Genomic DNA, 19,458 nt, shown 5'->3' with positions numbered 1-19,458 from the left:
AAGCAGACTGATCCCTAATCTGCATAAAATTGCCTTCTGCTGAGGAGACCCCATTCTCAAACACATCCCCAAAGAAATTATGTCTACCCCACCACACCCGAGAACAGACAATGACTAACATGAAGCACAAAAGACAAGTGTCTTTGGCTTAAGCTGAAACAACTATGTGATATAATTTATGCTCAAGAGACTCTAGGCATCATGCTGAAAGTTAACTTTATTTAAAATACATCATTTCTTAGTTTCTTCTATTCCCAATCCTGCTTCTCTAATCCTGTAGAAGTTTCTCCTAAAAGAACACTGTCCAAAAATCACATATACTGGCAACCCTGTCTTAGGATCTGCTGCTGGTTAAACCCACCTAAGACATTCTCAAATCAAAGGTAAGAAAGTAAATAATTGCAGTAAAAGTAGTTCAAAGTTGTACTATTTTCATACATGAAAAAGTAACTTCAATCACTAAAAAGAAACTAAGGAGTAAATAAAAAATTCTGGCTCTAGAGGCACCATGATCTATTTCGTATTGTTTCAGGAAGTGAACCTTACATCTCTGCTTTTCTCTGCAGGCGTGCACTTCTTAAATCTTTAATGTATCTTGCATAACAATCTTCATGTGCTTTCTTTTTTAATTTTTCAGAATTAGTATAAGAAAAATCAGGATCCACATAGTTATATCTTGGAATATTTGTGAAAATCGTCCTACAATATGAGCAAGGTATGTTAACATTTACATGTATGCATTTATTTGACTGGTATTTAATGAGTGACAACTATGCCAGGGATTGGGTATAGAATGGTGAACAGGGAAGAATTCCAGTCCTTTCCCTCGTGTCCTCTCATATACCAAGACATTATTACACAGAGAACTAGAGTGATATCTAGTTTCCTTCTTAAAGGAATCAGAGAAAATGCCTAAGGTCATTGGGATGTAATGGTACCTATCCTAAAACCACTCTTCCTAAAAGTTAATTGCTTTTTGATCACTGTGCTCAAAATTAAAAAATAATATATATATATGTGTGTATATATATATATATAGAGAGAGAGAGAGAGAGAGAATTCTTTTGTTAAACATGCTACTTTCTTAATATCTCAGAGCTTCCAAAATAACCATCAATAATAAATCTATAGAGAAAATAATCCATAAGAGAACTACCTGCAAACTACTTTATATCCCGTATTCACTAAATGGGTTCATGCTCTTCCTTTTTATCTACCATATATTTTTTATTAAAAAAATACAATTATTCACATCTTCAGTCCTTGATCTATTTCGATCTGCAGAAAATTTAATTAATCAAGATTCTTACCCTCAATAAATAACTCATAAGTATGAACCTATTATAGTAGTCTGCCCTTATCCACGGTTTCACTTTCCACAGTTTCATTTACCCACATTCAACCATGGTCTGAAAATATTAAATGGAAAATTCCGGCAATAAATAATTCATAAATTTTAAATTTCGGGCTGTTCTGAGTAGCACTATGAAACCTCACACCATCCCAACTCCATCCTGGAAGTCAATTAACCCTTTGTATCCATGCTGTGCGTGCTCCCTGCCCATCAGTCACTTAGTAACCTTCTTGGTTATCAGATCAGTTATGGGGGTGGGGGAGGGGAGATAAATCATATTCACATAACTTTTATTACAGTATATTGTTATAACTGTTCTATTAGTTATTGTTACTAATCTTTTACTGTACCTAATTTATAAATTAAACTTTATCATAGGTATGTATGTATAGGAAAAAAGTATATACAGAGTTTGGTATATCCGTGGTTTCAGGCATCCACTGAGTGTCTCAGAACATGTCCCCTTTGGATATGGGGGAACTACAATAGTCATGCAGTCAAATGAAATTTAACCTAACATTTCTCCATGTTTTTAACAAGTCCTCAATGTTTCCCTTTAGGCTCTAGGAACCTTAACCACCTTTAGGACCTAGAAATAATTTCTTTATCTGAAGTTCCTCTGTCTATAACAAGAAAAAAAAAGGGATTTGGAAAGAAGTACAGTAGTCCCTTTTTATTGTATTCCCCCAGTGAATACACTATTGCAAATGCCTAAAGTGACAAAGAACTAACTATTAACATATCTAAATGCTTATCACCTCCTTAAAGAATAAACTTCAGGCACTACCTCTGGAGCTTTGAGTAGATTTTTTTTAATGTGCAAAGTACAGAGGACAAAAATTACTATGTAAATAAAATACTTTTCTCATTTATTAAAAAAATATTTACTGAGTGCCTACTATATGCCCGACATTGTTCTAAACACAGGATGCACTGCAGTAAAGAAAAACTGGACAAAAATTCCTATTTTCTTCTCAAAATGTGAAAAGGTAAAATGCATTAAAAATAACAATAATAATTACCAGTAACTTAATACACTGAAAAATTTCATTATCTAAAGTTACTAATTGCTGGCCAGGAACTAACTGGACTAAATTTTGTATTTCTATTAGTATGAGAAAGAGTGACTTGAAAAAAATAATTATGGCAATTATGGCCATTGTATAAACAGGAAATACTTACGTTTTCTTCAAAAAAATTGTGGCATTATTATATTATCTGATTAATGTTGATTTAGACAGAAAATATTAACATTAAATTAACACTATATGTAGATATATTTGCCTAGGCATAGGAAAGAATTTTAAAAGACACATTAAAAAATTGTTTCTTACAATGGAATATTACTCGGTCATAAAAATGAAATCATACCATTTGCAACAACATGGGTGAACCTAGAAGGTATTATGCTAAGTGAAATGAGACAGAGAAAGACAAATACCATATGGTCTCACTTATATGTGAAATCTAAGAATACAAATAAATGAAAAAAAACAGAAACAGACTCACAGATACAGAGAACAAACTGATGGTTGCCAGATGGGAAGGGGGGCGGGGTGAGGGGCTGGGTGAAAAGGGAGAAGGGATTAAGTATAAACTGGTAGTTACAAATAGTCACAGAGATGTAAAGTATAGCATAGGAAATATAATCACTAATATTGTAATAACTATTTATAGTGCCAGGTGGGCACTAATTGGGGGGATCACTTTGTAAATTATATAAATGATGAATCACTATGCTATATACCTGAAACTAATATAAAATAATATTGAATGTCAACTATAAATGAAAAATGAAAATACTGTTTCCTGCAGCTACCTCTGCAGGATGAGATGGAGTGTAAGGAGCCAGAGGAAGGGATGTTTTCCTTTTTTATACTATGTAATTATTTAAAATGGAGTCTGAGTGATCTTTATGCTTCTGTGTTTATGGTAGTTGTCAAATAAAAAAGAGATAGAAAGGCTGATGTGGATGGAATAGTAAAATAAAATAATAAGACAGACTATTTAAAATCTCAGAATTTTCCAATTGTGGATAATAAAACATTTATGGCCTAAAAATCAAATGGTATTGTAAGAAAATGGCTGTAAAATTAATTGAGCTTAATGACTCATGAAAGGTAAAGAGACAAGTAGAGAAAAGTCCAGGGAAGGACATTGTCAAGTTTGGGTAGTGTACTAGTAGCACATAAGCAGGGAGAAAAGAAATCCATTTCAGTTTCAAGTACATAAAAATCATTCCTAATCTAATGGCCCAGATACATATGTCAACATGCCTGGGTTTCTTTTCCCTAAGCATTGGCAAAGTAGTAATTTCTTTGAGGTTTGGATAAATTAAAATTGAGGTTTAACATCACTTATGATCCTAATTGGGGAGGTTTAGTTCAATTTGGGAAAGGTATTGGAAATCTTTGAGGGTATGGAACAAAGATGATGATGATGATGATGATGATGATGATGATGATGATGATGATAAAAATGACTGATTTTTCAAAATTTTAATTTTTTTCAATCTTAAGATAAATTTGAGCTCTCAGCCATACTTAATGAACATGACCACTGTGAGAACTTGATACATTTCCACAAGTGATTATTTTATTATTATTCTATACTTGTTTACAGCACATTTTAAGAATCATTTGGTAAACCTTTCATTTCCTGACAAGTACACAGTAGAAGTGATGAGAGATTAGATAAATACAATAGCCTTCAATGAACATCTCCTCTAATGTAAAAAAAAAAAAAAAAACAGAAAATAAATGTTATGACTATTATTATCATTATTATTATTCCATTATTAGTTTGTTATAGAGGAAACTGATAAGACCTCTGCATGTTACCTGAAATGTTTATCCGGGTGTCCAGGCCTAATACTTGCAGCTCGGTCATTGGGAAAAGCTATCAGTGCATCCTTCACTGCCTCTTTATTTGAGCACTGATTGTGAATGGTTGTCATGGTTGACTGAAGCATTGCAACAGGTGCATATTCCTCATATTTTGCCAAATCTTTGACCACAAACTGTCCCGTAGGATTACAGACGAAAGGGGATATACCTTTCATAGAATTGGATATTAAATTTAAATGTTTTTTTGAATTTTAGTTTTCTAAATGACATCCATAAGTTACTTAATACACTAGACCATTGGTTCTAAATTAAAGGTAAATCCACAGACAAATACATTCATAAAATATAAATAATTCATTTAATAAATGGACCTTCACAAAACAATTTAGCAAAATAATACATGTATAAAAAATAAACATAATAACTTGAAGGGTTGGATTGGCCTATATAAAACAAATGTTTATAGGATAAAGAGAGTTGAATATCAGCAATTTCATATGGTTCAATGTATAAAAGATAATTGAGAGTTAGATGAAATAGCAACAACAAGAAAACCCATGAAATGGTCAAAAGCTATTTCCATTATGGACTCGAACAAAAAAGTAGAAAGAGAAAATAGGAAAACCATTAAAATATTAAATAAATTTTATAGATCACTGAACCAGTGCATTCAAATGGCAGTATCAGTATCCCCTGGGAATATGTCTAAATGCAAATCTTTGGGCTCCTACAAAGACCTACTTAATAATCAATGCCGGGATGTAGACCAGTGATATATATTTTAACAGAACTTCCAGGTGATTTTGAGGTATTCAAATGATAAGAATCACTAGATTAGACCACATTTGATATATATAGCTAAGTAATTAACATATTAAGATAATCCTACATTATCCTAAAAAAAATTTAAAAAGTAAGCATCCACAATAGCTTACCAGGATTAATTTTCATCACAACTTTCTTGGCGGAAGGTTTGCAGACACTGTTGAAAACTAAATTTATCTGATGAAAAGGTTTCAATGATAAAGATTGAAAATTTTCATCTGCCACTGGGCCAATAATCTCTATGAGTTGCTTCACTTTAAAGACTCCAACTTGATGTGGAATGAATGAACACACCACATTCTAAAAAAAAAAGAAAAGTAACCAGTTGTTACAGGCTAAATGTGAATCCCCAAAACGTATCTGTATAAACCTAAGTGCAGCATGATGGAAATGGGAGATGGGGCCTTTGGGATGTGATTAGGTCATGAGAACAGAGCCCTCCTGAACGGAATTAGTGCTCTTATATAAGAGTCCCCACAGAGTTCCCTAGCCCTCTCCACCATGTGAGAATACATGGTCTGCAACCAGGAATTGGGCCCTTGCCTGGCCATAGTGGTACTCTGATCTGGGACTTTAAGTGTCCAGAACCATGAGAAATAAATTTCTGTTGTTTAAAAACTATGCAGTCTATGATATTCTATTACAGTAATCCAAATGGATTTAGAAAGCAATATTGTACTATTAGGAAAACATAAAAGGCAAATCCACAAAAATATTTATAAAATTTTAAGGAGAGCTAGTTCATCATGGTGATAAAAGTGCTTTAGCAATATCATATACAGTATTGACCAAACTTTATGATACATATCATTGAACAATTATTTAAGAAAAATTAAGAACAACGGTACTAGAGCACTTCTGGATGGCAGATGAAAGACCTCCAGAAATCTAGAATAAATGTCAAAATCAACTTTTTAGATATTTGAAAATTACCTAAAAGTTTGCAAAAATACAAAGCGTTTTTATTTAAGAAAAATAAATGGCTAAATACTGAAAGAATAAAAGGCTTTGCAGCATTTTCACTTGCAGTAATTCCATCCTCCTATTCTCAGTTTTGTGCTCTCCTTTAAAAAAAAAACAGCCTTGCAACTATGGTAGCTGTGAAAACTATCAGCCCAGCAGCCAGAGAGTGAGAAGAATGGAGCTCTCAAAAAACCCCTTCCCCAGAGAACTGTTCCTATTTGTCCTGTATGGAAGCTAGCTGATAAGTCTATTATGAGGGCATGTCTTTAATTGACCTGATTCAGAGCTCATTCTCGGTGGACAACTCTCTCCCCAAAGCTTTACCACCTCCTCCCCCACCAAAAAAAAAAAAAAAAAAACCACAGCAGCAATTGTTGAACATCATAGCAATCTAAGGTAGCATTACTATTTAAGGCTAATAATAACCTAAACAAAACAAAACCAAAAAAGGAAAGGAGAGAAAAGGAAAAGAAAAAGCACAAAATAATCAGAGGGTATTTGAAAAGATCTGACATATTCCTGAGAATCTAGATTGCCACACACATGTTCAGGGCAGTGTATCTGCCCAGGAAACATCTGAGAAAGCTCTAATTTCTCACCTCTAACTGACTTTGAAACTCTGTATAAGGAGGAATTGGAATTGAAGGCCAGATGAGTGGTAAACTACCTGAAAAAACAATGAAAACATGCCCTGCTCAACACACGCATCGGCTTTTGGCAAAGCCTATGAGACTTATTGATATAAAAAAAAACTTAAGAGAATCTCTGACCTATCATTAGCTGACCTCTAAATTAACTGAACAGATACTTGATTGGCTGCACACAACAAAGATAACAAATTACACAGAATTAGTCAAGACAGTCACTAAATGATCAAAACAATAACAACAAAAAGCAAGGACAATAAATCCTGGGGGCAGTATTATTTCCAGAGTTGCCAAATTGTATCACTTAAAATGCTTAGTTTTCAACAAAAATTATGGGGCACTCGGAGAAATAGGAAAGTATGGCAAATACACAGGAAAGACGTAGTAAATAAAAACTGCCTGAGGAAACCCAAATGTTGGACTTATTGGCAAAGATGATAAATCGATTATTATATGTCCAAAGGATTAAAGAAAAACATGTCTAAAGAACTAAAGGAAGACACCAAAAGCAATGATAACAAAAATAAAAATAAACAAGTGGGATAACATAAAACTAAAAAGCTTCTGTAGAACAAAGAACAACAAAATGAAACAACAAAATGAAAAGGCAACCTAGGGAATGGGAGAAAATAATGGCAAATTATATATCTAATAAGGAGATAATATCCAAAATATGTAAAGAACTTAAAATAACTCAATAGCAAAACAAACAAATAATCCAATTAACAAATGGGCAAATGAACTAAATAGACATTTTTCCAAAGAACCCATAGATGGCCAAAAAGTATATGAAAAAGTGTTCAATATCATTAATTATCTGGGAAATGCAAATCAAAACCACAATGAGATATCACCTCACCCCTGTTAGAATGGCTATCATCAATAAATAAACAAACGAGTGTTGGCAAGGATGTAGAGAAAAGGGAAGCCTTGTGCATTGTTGGTGAGAATGCAAATTGTCATAGCCACTATGGAAAACAATATGGAGGTCTCTCAAAAAATTAAAAATAGTCTATGGCCATGCCACCCTGAACAAGCCTGATCCCATCTGATCTCAGAAGCTAAGCAGGGTCAGATCTGTTTAGTACTTGGATGGGAGACCACCTAGGAAGACCAGATGCTGTAGGCTTAAAAAAAGATAAAAAATAAGAGATTGTAAACTGACAAGGTCCTTGCAATCTGTGAAGTCAACCAAGGGTTTCCTCGCCTAAGAAAAAAAAAATTAAAAATAGAACTACCATTGGATTTCATTAACCAATGTCACCATAAATAAATAAATAAATAAAGCGAGCATACATGTTAATAAGAAAAATAAATACATAAAATGTCACTGAAAAGAGGGGAAAAACATAGAACTATCTTTTGACCCAGCAATTCCACTTTTGGATATTAATCTGAAGAAAATGAAAACACTAATCCAAAAAGATATCTGTACCTCCATGTTCATTGAAGAATTATTTACAGTAGCCAATACATGAAAACAACCTAAGTGTTCACCAACATGGATAAAACAAAAGTTGTGGTATGTATACACAATGGGATATTATTCGGCCATTAGAAAAAAAAAAGGAGAAAGAAAAAAATTTTCCCGCTTGTGACCACACAGATGACTCTAAAGGCATTATTCTAAATGAAATAAGTCAGAGAAAGACGTGCCATATGATCTCATTTATATGTGAAAACTTTTTTGAAAATGAGCTCATAGACACAGAGAACAGATTATTGGTGGTCGCCAGAGACAATGGGGGAGGGTGGAAAAGGGTGAACAAGATGGGTAAAAAGGGGTAAAAAGGCACAGATTTTCAGTTATGAAATAAATATGTCATGTCAATGTAAAGTACAGCATGGTGACTATAGTTAATAATACTGTACTGCATATTTGAAAGTTGCTAAGAAAGTAACTCTTCAAAGTTCTCATCATAAGAAAAAAAATTTTGTTAAATATGCAGGGTGATCATTTTCCAATAACACAAATTTCGAATCATGTTGTTCACCTGAAACTAATGTTTTAGGTCAATTACACATCAATTTAAAAATTAAAGTAAATATGAAAACAACATCTCACAAAATAGAAAATATCAATAAAGTATAGTAATTGTTTAAAAGAACAAATAAAGAGAAGGAAATGTAGGCAACTCAGTAATATATAAATATTTTAAAATACATTGCAAATAGCCATTGGGTCAAAGAATACTTTTAAATGAAGGAAAACTGAAACAGTATACCAAAACTTATGGATGCAGAAAAAGTAGTGGTTAGAAGTAAATTTATAACAATAATCGCCAATATTAAAAAAGAAAAAGGCCTTTAATCAACAACCTAAATTTCCACCTTGGAAAATAGAAATAAGGAAGAGCAAAGTAAACTCAAAGTGAAAAAAAGAAAAGGAATAATAAAGACAAAAGCAGTAACGTATTCAACAGAGAATCTAAAAGAACAGAGAATATCAACAAACCTGAATGTATATCTTTTTAAATAATCAATATTTTTTTTTAAAAAAAAAGACTTGATTTACTAAAATCAGAAATGAGAGAACATTGCTATCAACTGTACATTAATAAAAAGGAGTATGATGAAATATGATGAACAATTGATGCAAACTTCTGAAAATGATTCTAGAAGGAGAAAATCTGCATAGCTCTAGAATAACAAGAAAAGAGATTGAAATAACAATCAAAAATTTCTGACATAGAAAAGCCCAGAACCAGATGGCTTTGATGGTGAATCGTAACAAACATTTAATCAAGAATTAGCACCAATCCTTCACAAACGATTCCAAAAATTGAAGAGGAAAGATCACTTTCAAACTTGTTCTATAATACCAGATTTACTCTAATGTCAAAATCAAAGATATTAAAGAAAACTACAACGTCTCTTATGAAAATATACGCAAAATTCCTCAACCAAATACTATCAGAATAAATCCGACAACACATACAATGAATTACTCACTGTGTACAACTGTGATTTATCCCAGATTTAACCTCTAAATATCAACCTATATAATATACCACCCTAATAGAATAAAACACAAAGAAATATCATTATAATAGAGAAAAAATATTTGAGAAAATACAACACATTTTCACAATAAAAACATCAGAAAAACTTGGAATAGAAGAGGACTTCCTCAAGTTTATAAAGGCAATAGATTAAACACTAACAGTTAACATCATACTTAATGCTGAAAGACTAAAAGCTTTCCCCTTAGATTAGGAAGAAAAAAAAATCCTCTTGTCACTTCTATTTAATACTATACTAGAGGTGCTAACCAGGGCAATTAAGTAAGAAAAAAATAAATAAAATCTATCCAGTTTGGAAAGGACTATGTAAAATGATCTCTATTTAGAGATAACATGATCTTGTAACCCAAAGAATCCACTAAAAATTATCAGAACTAATAAGGAGTTCAAGATATGGGAAACAAAGTCAGTGTACAAAAATCAACTGCATTTCCATACACTAGGAAATTACTTTCTAATTAATTGTAATTAATTAAATTTTTAAATACTTATTTTATAAACTGCTTACTGTGGGATGATATTGCTTACTATGAACTATCTGTTTTAAAGGATACCACTTCATTCAATTATTACAACAAAATTCTGAGATGGAGAGGGAAGATATGATTATTTGCTGCTTCCAGATTAAGAAACCAAGGTTCAGAGAGGTAAGGAGGCTTTTCAGAGGTTGCACAGCTGGCTGGTAGAGAAGGGCAAGCACCAAGGCTTTGTATGCTAAATACAGCATGGTTCATACTCATGGGGCTCCCAAAGATCCCATTCTCATTCATGACCTTCAAAGTCCTAAATGAAAGTCTCACTCATTTGTCTCACTGTCAGAGGTTTCTGTTAGATGCGTTAAGTAAAAGGGTGGACACAGACACAAAAGCTTGGGTTCAAGACTGGGTCCATCTCACAGATCGTGGAAACTACCAAATTTTAATTAATCAATTTCAATTGAATTAATTAATTAAAAATCAAAATATGATTTCATTTACATAGGATCAAAAATAAACTTAGGAATATTTTTTAAAGAATTATAAGACCTATACATTGAAAACTATAAAACACCATTAAAATAATTTTTTTAAAACATTAGAAAAAGGAAAGATACCCAATTTTCATGAATTACAAGATATAATATTGTTAAGATGGCAACATTCCCAGAGGTTTACATACCCAACACAATTCCTATCAAAAATCCCAGCTGCTGCGTTTTTGTCGTTGTTCGGGGTTGGGCTGTTTTTGTTTGTTTGTTTGTTTTGCACAAATTGGTAAAATAATTCTAATTCATATGGATTTTCAAGAGTGGCAAATTGATCAAAAATATTTCTTAAAAAGAGTAAACTTTAAGAACTCACATTTCCCAATTTTAAAAATTACTACAACACTAATTAGTACATTGTATTACTGGCATAAGGATAAATATAGATAAATAAAACAGAATTATGAGTTCTGAAATAAACTCTTACAATAAGTGTGCCAAGATTTTGGTATAAATGATCATATAAATGTAAAAGAATGAATTTGAACCTCTACATAACATCATACACAACTCGAATTGGATAATATATTTAAATGTATGAGCTTAAATTCTTAGAGAAAATCATAAGAACAAATCTTAATGACCTTGGCTATTCTATGATTGCCTAGATATGATACTAAAAGCACAAGAGACAATAAGTTAGAAAAATTGGACTTAAATTTTAAAACTTTTGTTATTTCAAAAAACACTACCTAGAAAGTGAGAAGACAACCCATAGAATGGGAGAAAATATTTGTAATTCATATATCCAGTAAGGATATATGTATCCAGAATACATAGAGAACTCTTGCAATTCAACAACAGGATAAATATACTCATTAAAAATGAATAAAATATACTGTATTAGTTTCCTAATGATGCAATAACAAATTATGAACAACTCTATGGGCTAAAACAACTCAAATTTCTTTTCTTCTACTTCTGTAGGTCAGATACAAAGCAATTATAAAGAAAACATTTTGGATCATGTAGTTAACACTCACTATTCTATGAAGACTAATTAAATCTATCCAAGTTAGGGGGTGGAGAGAGTCATTCCATTAAAGCAGTAAGAGTTATAAATGAGCTGTATGCATTTAAACATGTATACCATAGTTCTTGATTGCAATTAGGAAAAAGCTTCCATCAATAACATTATGAACCATATCACTATGCAGTGGAGAAAAGATAACATGAAAACTGGAGGTGAAACTGAAAACACTCATGTTTGCTTACTGTTTAGAGTAAGGCTCAGCAAACGTTTTGTATAAATCGCCAGAAAGTAAATACTTTAGGCCTTGTGGGCCATACAACTCTTTTACAACTATTTAACTGCCTTTGCAGCATGAAAACAGCCACAGACAATAGGAAAACAAGAGCAGGTATTCTCCAGGGCATAGTCAGCCAGCCCCTGGTTTGGGGATCTGGGAAAAAGTTATCAGAGCACAGTAGTGAAAAAGTGAAAAAGAGCCTCTGACATCCACAAACTGGCCTGGTACTCACACGCATGCTTCAGTGTTCAACTTTTCTGCTCTGCTCCGCACCAGCAGTAGTATAAGGCTAGGAACAGTTTATCATCAGTTGCAAATTTGGAAATTCTAGTTAACCTTCAAGATCTGGCTGCGTTAACTATTGTATAAAGACCTTTCTATCTAGCTGAAGGTAAACACACCGTCCTCTGAGTTTCTATATCACCTTGTTACAGATCTCCTTTGACACATTATTTTGCATTCTTATTAAATCCTACCTGTTTGTGTGCATCTTACACTTCCTTGGTGCATTAAAAATTTCTTACCAGGCAGAGTGTTGGAAAGAAGGAGGCGGTCCACGCCTGCACCACAGTAAATTGGCTGCCCTTGGCCGAGACACCAGGGTGGCACAAGGTGCGTCAGATCAGTCCGAGGCTCCCACTGTTACCATGCTGCATCAGCATTCTGCTCACCGCGAGCCCAGCTTCCGCGTGGCTGGAGCGAGTCTGCAGCCTACACAGCCGCAGAGGCAGCTGGGCCACGCTGCGTTTATCCCGGAAGCCCCCGCTACGCAGGCGCCGCCAATGTGGGGGTGCCACACAAGTATCTGTGCCAAGACCAGAGCCTGTGGCTGAACCTGTGTTCCTCCCCGCATTCGGACAGTTCCTACCCACCTATCTGATAACAGTCCTCCTGATGTGAGCCTGCCCCAGGACCCACCACCCCTCCCTGTGCCCCAGACACGCAATGCCTGTGACCAAAGGGTACAGGACGCCTTCCATATCAGCCTCTGAAGAGCTGGGGGATGGGTGACATGCTTCCATGCAAAAGGCTCAGGAACTCATCCCTTAGCAAGTACTCAGACTATAGTGGCTGCTTTCCCCATACCGCCTCACCTTACAGGAGGGCAAGGCCTGGTTCCCTCCGAGGCGAAACTGCCATAATGCCTTTCTCCTGTCTTGGGTTAGCTGGCATTGGCAGTGGGTACCTAAGATACAGCCTCTGCCCATGACACTGGGCCTCCACTTCTGCCACATGCGTACCGCCCAGCTTGGCCAACCTTAGTATAGTGGTGAGGTCCAAAGAATCTTGCACTCTTCTTAGCATTTCTAGAATTGGGATTAGTGCCTGGCTCCTGGCTCCTTTTTACCTTTTGCTACTGTTGGCAGCTGCTGGCTCAGGGGCATCTCACATTTGGTCCCTGGGTTCCACTGCCCTAGACAAGGGCTCCAGGACCCATTCCTACACACACTTTGGGAGTGCCACGGCTCCATGCTGGATTGGACATTTAAGTTTAGAGGCATGACTGCTGGGCACTGGATAAATAAATACTCTCTCAGGAAAAAAAAAATTCTTAGAAGCATTAACAATGTTTTGCATTTCTTTACATACCCTACAGTGTCCGATGCTTTTCCAGGCACATGAAAGACACTTAAATGATTATGGATACTGTGTGAGTGCCAATACAATATTCATAACTAGGCCGCAGAAGAGATACAACTTATAAACACTGGTGCAAAAAAAATTGTAGTTTTTAATCCTCTGTAAGGCATTTTTAGCAAACCTTAAAATATTTTAAGTATGTGAAAGCATAGAATAATAACCTTACCTGCATACATCCTTCATCAACCTTGCCCTTTTCAGGATCAACTTTAAAATGTGCAGTTTTTTTAAAGCGGTACATCACAGGAAGTAATTTGGATGGATTTTGCATAACACACGTAATCTCTGACCGTTCACCAATGAGACACGGTGCAAAATTAAGGACTCTTCCTGTATCAAACTGTAATATGACAGGAAGTCCTGAGCCTGTCAGTGCTAATTCCAATTTCTGAAACCGATCACCTGTAAAAGCAATAGTAGTTTTTTAACATAAAAAGTGTTTTGGGGGAACCCAAAATATATTTTCTCAGTCCAACTAGTGTCATCTGAAAGACCTGATGAGATATGGGTAGCTCATTCAATCTTTCATTCAATAAAACAATTGAGTGCCAGGTACTCTTTCAATCTTTGGGGATAACAGCTGTGAATAAAATAGACAACGTTCTTGCTCTCATGGACTTTAAAGTTTAGTGAGGTGACACTGATAATAAAACAAATAAATAAATATATAGCATTTCAGAGATGATAAAGTGCTGAGGAAAGTAGAGTGAAGGGGAGCAGAATTTGTCACCCCAACATATGTCTCTTTGGCATGAGGATTATTTTAGACTGATTATTTTTAAGAAAAAGCAAACATAGGAAAAGCCCTGAAAACCTAACCTAGTAGAAGTTACCCTTTTGTAAGAGACACATTAATAAGGGAAATCTCCATTTGTAAGGGTGTCTCCCTCTCTGCACCAGGAAGAAACTTTTATCAATGGAAAAGGCAGAGACTTAAATCTGCATAACAACCTTACCCTCTTTTACTGTGCTCAGTCTGAAAACCTCCTATAACTGGCTCCCCACCCGCAACATCTTCTTTTGTCTTTAACTGGAGATAGTATTGAAGGTGGTGACTTGGGCCAATTTAAAGAGTTACTCAGTATTCCTGGGTAGCTCCCATGTATACAGGAAATATACATGTTAATAAACTTCTGTTTGCTTTTCTCCGGTTGTTTATCTTTTATTAAAGGAGGTCTCAACCAAGAACCTGGAAGAGTAGAAGGGATATTATTTTTCCTCTCCTACAAGAGTAAGACAGAGCAGTTCAACTTGGCACTGCTCTTTTATATGGTGAAATCCAAAAAGGCATCTCTGGCAAGGAGATATTTGAGCAAAAATATAAAGGTACTCTGGAAGAAAATCATATGAACATCTCGTAAAAGCACATTCCAGATAGAACAGCAAAGACAAAGATTCTAAGGCAAGAATTTGCTTGACATGGTCCAAAAACCCTAAGGAACCATATATATATGTCTGGATAGTAGAAGCATGGTGAGAAATGGTCAGATATAAGGTATCTTTTTGAGGGTAGTGTTAACAAAATTTACTGATGGGTTGGATGTAGCATAGGAAATTGAACGCATAGTAATAAATTATGATGCTAAGGTTTTGGGCCTGAGCAACTAAAGTGATGGAATTGCCACTTCTTGAGAAAGAAAAGATTGCAGGAGGGACAGGTTATGGGGAAAGCAGTTCTTTTTTGGATATATTAAGTTTGAGGTGCCTAGTAAACATCCAAGTGGAAATGTGTACTAGGTCACTTAAGGTATTTTACAAATTTAACGATGAAGGAGGAAGTATTGAATGTTTGAGGTGAGAAGCGAAGTTGTGTGATATTAATCTCATATTGAATGAATGAAGGAATGCAACAGGAATGGCAAATATCTTAAAGGATCCACTTGGGGTTAGCAATTATAGGTTAAAAAGTGAAACCTCAGAGTATGGTTTTATGTTTTTCTCCATCACAATTATCTTCCCAGGTGCAGACCCAGAGTAGGCCATAGAGTTTACTCTAATCAGATGAAAGGTTTTTCACTCAGTCACTATGGGAGATGGGCCAAGATAATGTAGGAAGGAGGCAAGAGAACTAAAGTGTTAAATCAAGCTACATTCAGAGACTTCAATATGCTAATCAGCCCTGCAGCCAGGCCAAGAGAACACCTGCAGAACAAAGAAGATTTCAGCTGGGATTGCTAACCACGCATTCCCCACACCCTGAAGGAGAAACAAGGAAAACAGAGTTTTTACATGGCTGCCTTACACAAAATAAAATCATTCATTCCCTATGGCTAGAACCATAAGGAACCTATGGATTAAAGCCTGGGAACTGCCAGCAGGCCTTTCATGATATGTACTCTTATCCTTCCTCGCTGTATGTCAATATCCAAGGAAACGGGTAAACAAAGTCTTTAAACTGTAACTCACAAGAACTAAAGATTGATATAGAAAGTGAATTCCCCAACACTGGAGGTGGGGGTAGTCCGTCTCACAGCCTTTACACCCACTGTCTTCTCTCAGTACTCTTTACTCTCTCACTTTACTGTCTCTCTCACTGTCCTCATCAGTCTTAGGCTCTCTCACACTCTGCTTCCGAGAGGAGACCACACTGTCTGTGGAGTGTTGCCCCTTTTCTAATAAACTTTCCTTTTGACTCTAACTTTAGCTTGTGTTTGAATACTTTCTACACTCTTCGCCAAAGAACACTCTTCTTTTCTCAGTGCAGGGTTTGGCCTCTCCCCACTTAGGGAAATATGTTCTGTCTTGCATTAACGATATTTAAGTGTACATGGAAAAAAAGCTGATTAAAAGAATGAACAATGGAATAATATAAGCTGAGTAATAAGATAAACATGAATTTTTGGAGATACTAGAAAGAAGGTAGGGATATGAATTCTATGCTCCAATTGGGTGAAAGAACAGTTTTGCAAAGAGAGCAATGTAACTAGAATCCCAAAAAAAAGTCCATATTTCTTCACTGATGCTCTTACTAGCCAATCTTAGACTCTAAATTACCTAAGGCAAACCAAGCTTCCTGATCTCTAGCCATTCAAAACTAGATGAACTTCAATCAGCAGACAGAGCTCAATATCACAAACCATGACATAATAACAGAGCGATGAAGTCCTGTCCTAGGAACACAGTTCAACCCTGCTCAATGACATATATCACTGTACTGACTTGAAAATCTTTTAGACTCTTGATTTGCCATGGCTCATCTTTCTGGATTTGATCACTCACCTGCCTATATCTTTATTTTTTCTCTGATTTGCCTTGCTAAGCTGAACTCCAAGCCTCATTCTATTTTTGCTCACTGCAGCCTGTCCAATATTACCTGATAAAGTAAAAAGTGCAATATATCTTGACACATGGCCTGCAAAGCATATGAACTTACCAATATCCTATGACAGGATATTTCACCCTATTTACCAAATCTCTATGTCTTGTTCTTTGACTGTTACTATATTTAGATTCTGGGAGCAGATGATCTGGTAGAGATGGAATGGGTCATTTGTTCCCAAATCAATCTCTAAAAGAAAACCTACATTTACATAGGAAAGGAAGCCAGGGTGGGTTTCATTTTTTTGTTTGTTTGCTTGTTTTTCACTCCTCAAACTCTAGATCATTACGTTTATCTAATGTCCTTTTAAAATGATAAAATCATCTGAATTATAGTTGGAAGATTACTGTGTAAATGATTTGGAGGCTGATATTTTCTTAACATGCCACAGAAGACATTTTCAGGTCTCTTGATTATGTTTGCATTTTCATTCTTATTCCGTTTGATAATTATATATTTTTATTAAATTTCCCTACAAATATTGATGACCAAACTTTTAAACAACTTAAATTGCTATACATTTGATGATTACATTCATTTCTCACTTACTTGTGATGATTTTACTGTTATCGTCTCTCAAAAATCCATCTTTACTTCCTACAGAGTCAAATCTCAAAAAGATAGCATAGTCCTGTCTGTGTGAGGGATCGTTATCCTTTTTACTATCAGCAATTAGCCTATAAAAAATTATAATCAGTTATTTTTAAAGCACAGATGATAGACACACTTTGTTACCAAAAGGGACTATCGCCCGAATCTTTAAATCTATGAAAACAAGTGAAAGTTCAGGAAAAAAATATGATTGTGATCGATTTTTCAATATAACTGAGCAGACATAGACTTACCAAAAAAAAAAAAGGCTGCAAAATGTAAATATCAAAAAAAAAAGAATTCATGACAACACTTGCAAGACAAGAATAATTTTAAAACACTAATTCATCAAGGTTTACCTCCAATACCACTTTCTATGTAAAGGCTTGGAGAGCTCATTGCTGGCTAAGGACTCTGTTCAATTCCCTAAAATAATCCTTCTTACCCCTGTGTATAATTGTGAACCTCTGTTACATAACTGTTCCTCCCAAAGACTAAGCACTAATGGCTAGCCACATTCTTGTTAGAGAAGCACAGGTAATTTGGAGTAAAGGCAAGAAATGATAGGAAGAAGAGAAGTAGCACCAAAAAGAGATGGGTTACATCACAGGCCTGCGCACTAGCCATCTTTATTTGCCTTAACTAGAGGCCAGCTTTTTTAGCAGTAGATACTCATATACATACACCAAGGCTGATTTAAAACAATACATAAGAATGCAAATAGAACATTGAGAACACATTTAATTAAGACTTCAAAAAATGCTCATATCTACAAGTTTATGCTAAACTCTCAAACGTTAACATACTGCCATGAAAAAGAATATATACTTAAAATTTCAAAGATTGTGTGTTAAACAGAATCTTACAGATTCACCAAAGAAATTTACTGTGGGAAGGTATAATGAATAAGGCAAGTATAGATTGTACAAAAAGAACAATTACTTGATTTATTACTCTCCATAACACAACTCAGTTTTCAACACACATTTGGTATCACAAAGTGACCCCACTGCCACAGAAAGGAGAGTAAACATTGCCCTCTCACAAACGAGGATAAACATACTTATAAGATGGGTTATTGCCACACACTGCAAACCTCCCAAGTGTAGCTTAAATTGCTACGACATGTTTAAAACAGCACTTCCAAATATATTTTCAAACTAAATAACCAAACCAGGTACTCTGAATTGCATAAAATATCCATTGGCAGAAGTTCTCAAAGTCTATATGAATTTCAGCAACCAAGTATGGTTGATTCCAGCAATTGCTGTAGGCTTAATATTCATGATGCTCATTCAGAAAGTATTTTGCCCTGGTAAGAGCACTGCATCCTCTCACTGGAGACACCTAGAACATACTTCATGCCACTGGCCATAACCTATTTCTGTAGGGACAACAAGGTATTGGTTACACCAAATGGTTTGGAGACACAATCCAAAAGAACCCAAAACTTTCACTTCCACTACCACATTTTCACAAGGTCTAGAGAGATTTTTAATTTAATATGAAGTATTTATAACCATATTTTTAAATATTGAAAATAATATTAAGAATGTTAGAAATATTTAGAACCATAATAAGAAATATCTGATTTGTGCTTTCTGACATATTTTAATATTAAAATCAATCTGATGAATGTATGGCTAATACTTTCCATTTAATCACAATGAAATTAACTTTTGCTTACTTTGGACTGAAACAAAATGTAACGGTAATCTTTTGATAAGGTAGTAATCTTCCTTCATTAGGAACACAGGAGATAAAATTGGTAATATCTATGTTCTTTATTTTTCTTAAGTAGGTGAGATTATTTACAGCAACATCTGTTCTTTGGTGAATATTTGTACCCTGTAATATAAAATCAGAAATAAAAGAATATTAAGGTAAAACAAATAAAATAAAATATTTTAAGAGATCATAAAATAATTATTGAAATTCTAGCATCAATGTGTGTTTTTAAATAACATACATAAAT

At 34.7% G+C, this 19,458-nt stretch overlaps 1 protein-coding gene and 1 pseudogene across 8 annotated transcripts in view; one reads left to right on the top strand and one right to left on the bottom strand.

Annotated features, from left to right (window-relative positions):
* Positions 1-19,458, bottom strand: part of CFAP47 (cilia and flagella associated protein 47) — a 364,825-nt gene that overhangs the window by 329,974 nt on the left and 15,393 nt on the right. For 6 of the 8 annotated variants that reach the window (XR_004952867.1, XM_016128242.2, XM_036227124.1 and 3 more), the window contains 6 exons: positions 19,171-19,331; positions 17,442-17,569; positions 13,740-13,975; positions 5,136-5,325; positions 4,195-4,408; positions 547-699 (listed from right to left, as the gene is read on the bottom strand). Coding sequence is in view for 7 of the 8 variants with exons in the window: in XM_016128242.2 (XP_015983728.2) it covers positions 547-699; positions 4,195-4,408; positions 5,136-5,325; positions 13,740-13,975; positions 17,442-17,569; positions 19,171-19,331 (1,082 nt within the window). In the remaining variant the exon portion in view is untranslated. Of the gene's footprint in view, positions 1-546; positions 700-4,194; positions 4,409-5,135; positions 5,326-13,739; positions 13,976-14,529; positions 14,832-17,441; positions 17,570-19,170; positions 19,332-19,458 lie in introns of those variants that run through there. The other 2 variants (XM_036227120.1, XM_036227122.1) reach the window with 2 other exon arrangements.
* On the top strand, positions 7,646-7,764 carry LOC118608411 (annotated as a pseudogene).

Source organism: Rousettus aegyptiacus, unplaced genomic scaffold (assembly GCF_014176215.1).
Source record: "Rousettus aegyptiacus isolate mRouAeg1 unplaced genomic scaffold, mRouAeg1.p scaffold_m13_p_9, whole genome shotgun sequence".
NCBI lineage: Eukaryota > Metazoa > Chordata > Mammalia > Chiroptera > Pteropodidae > Rousettus > Rousettus aegyptiacus.
This window is presented reverse-complemented; position numbering and strand designations above follow the sequence as displayed.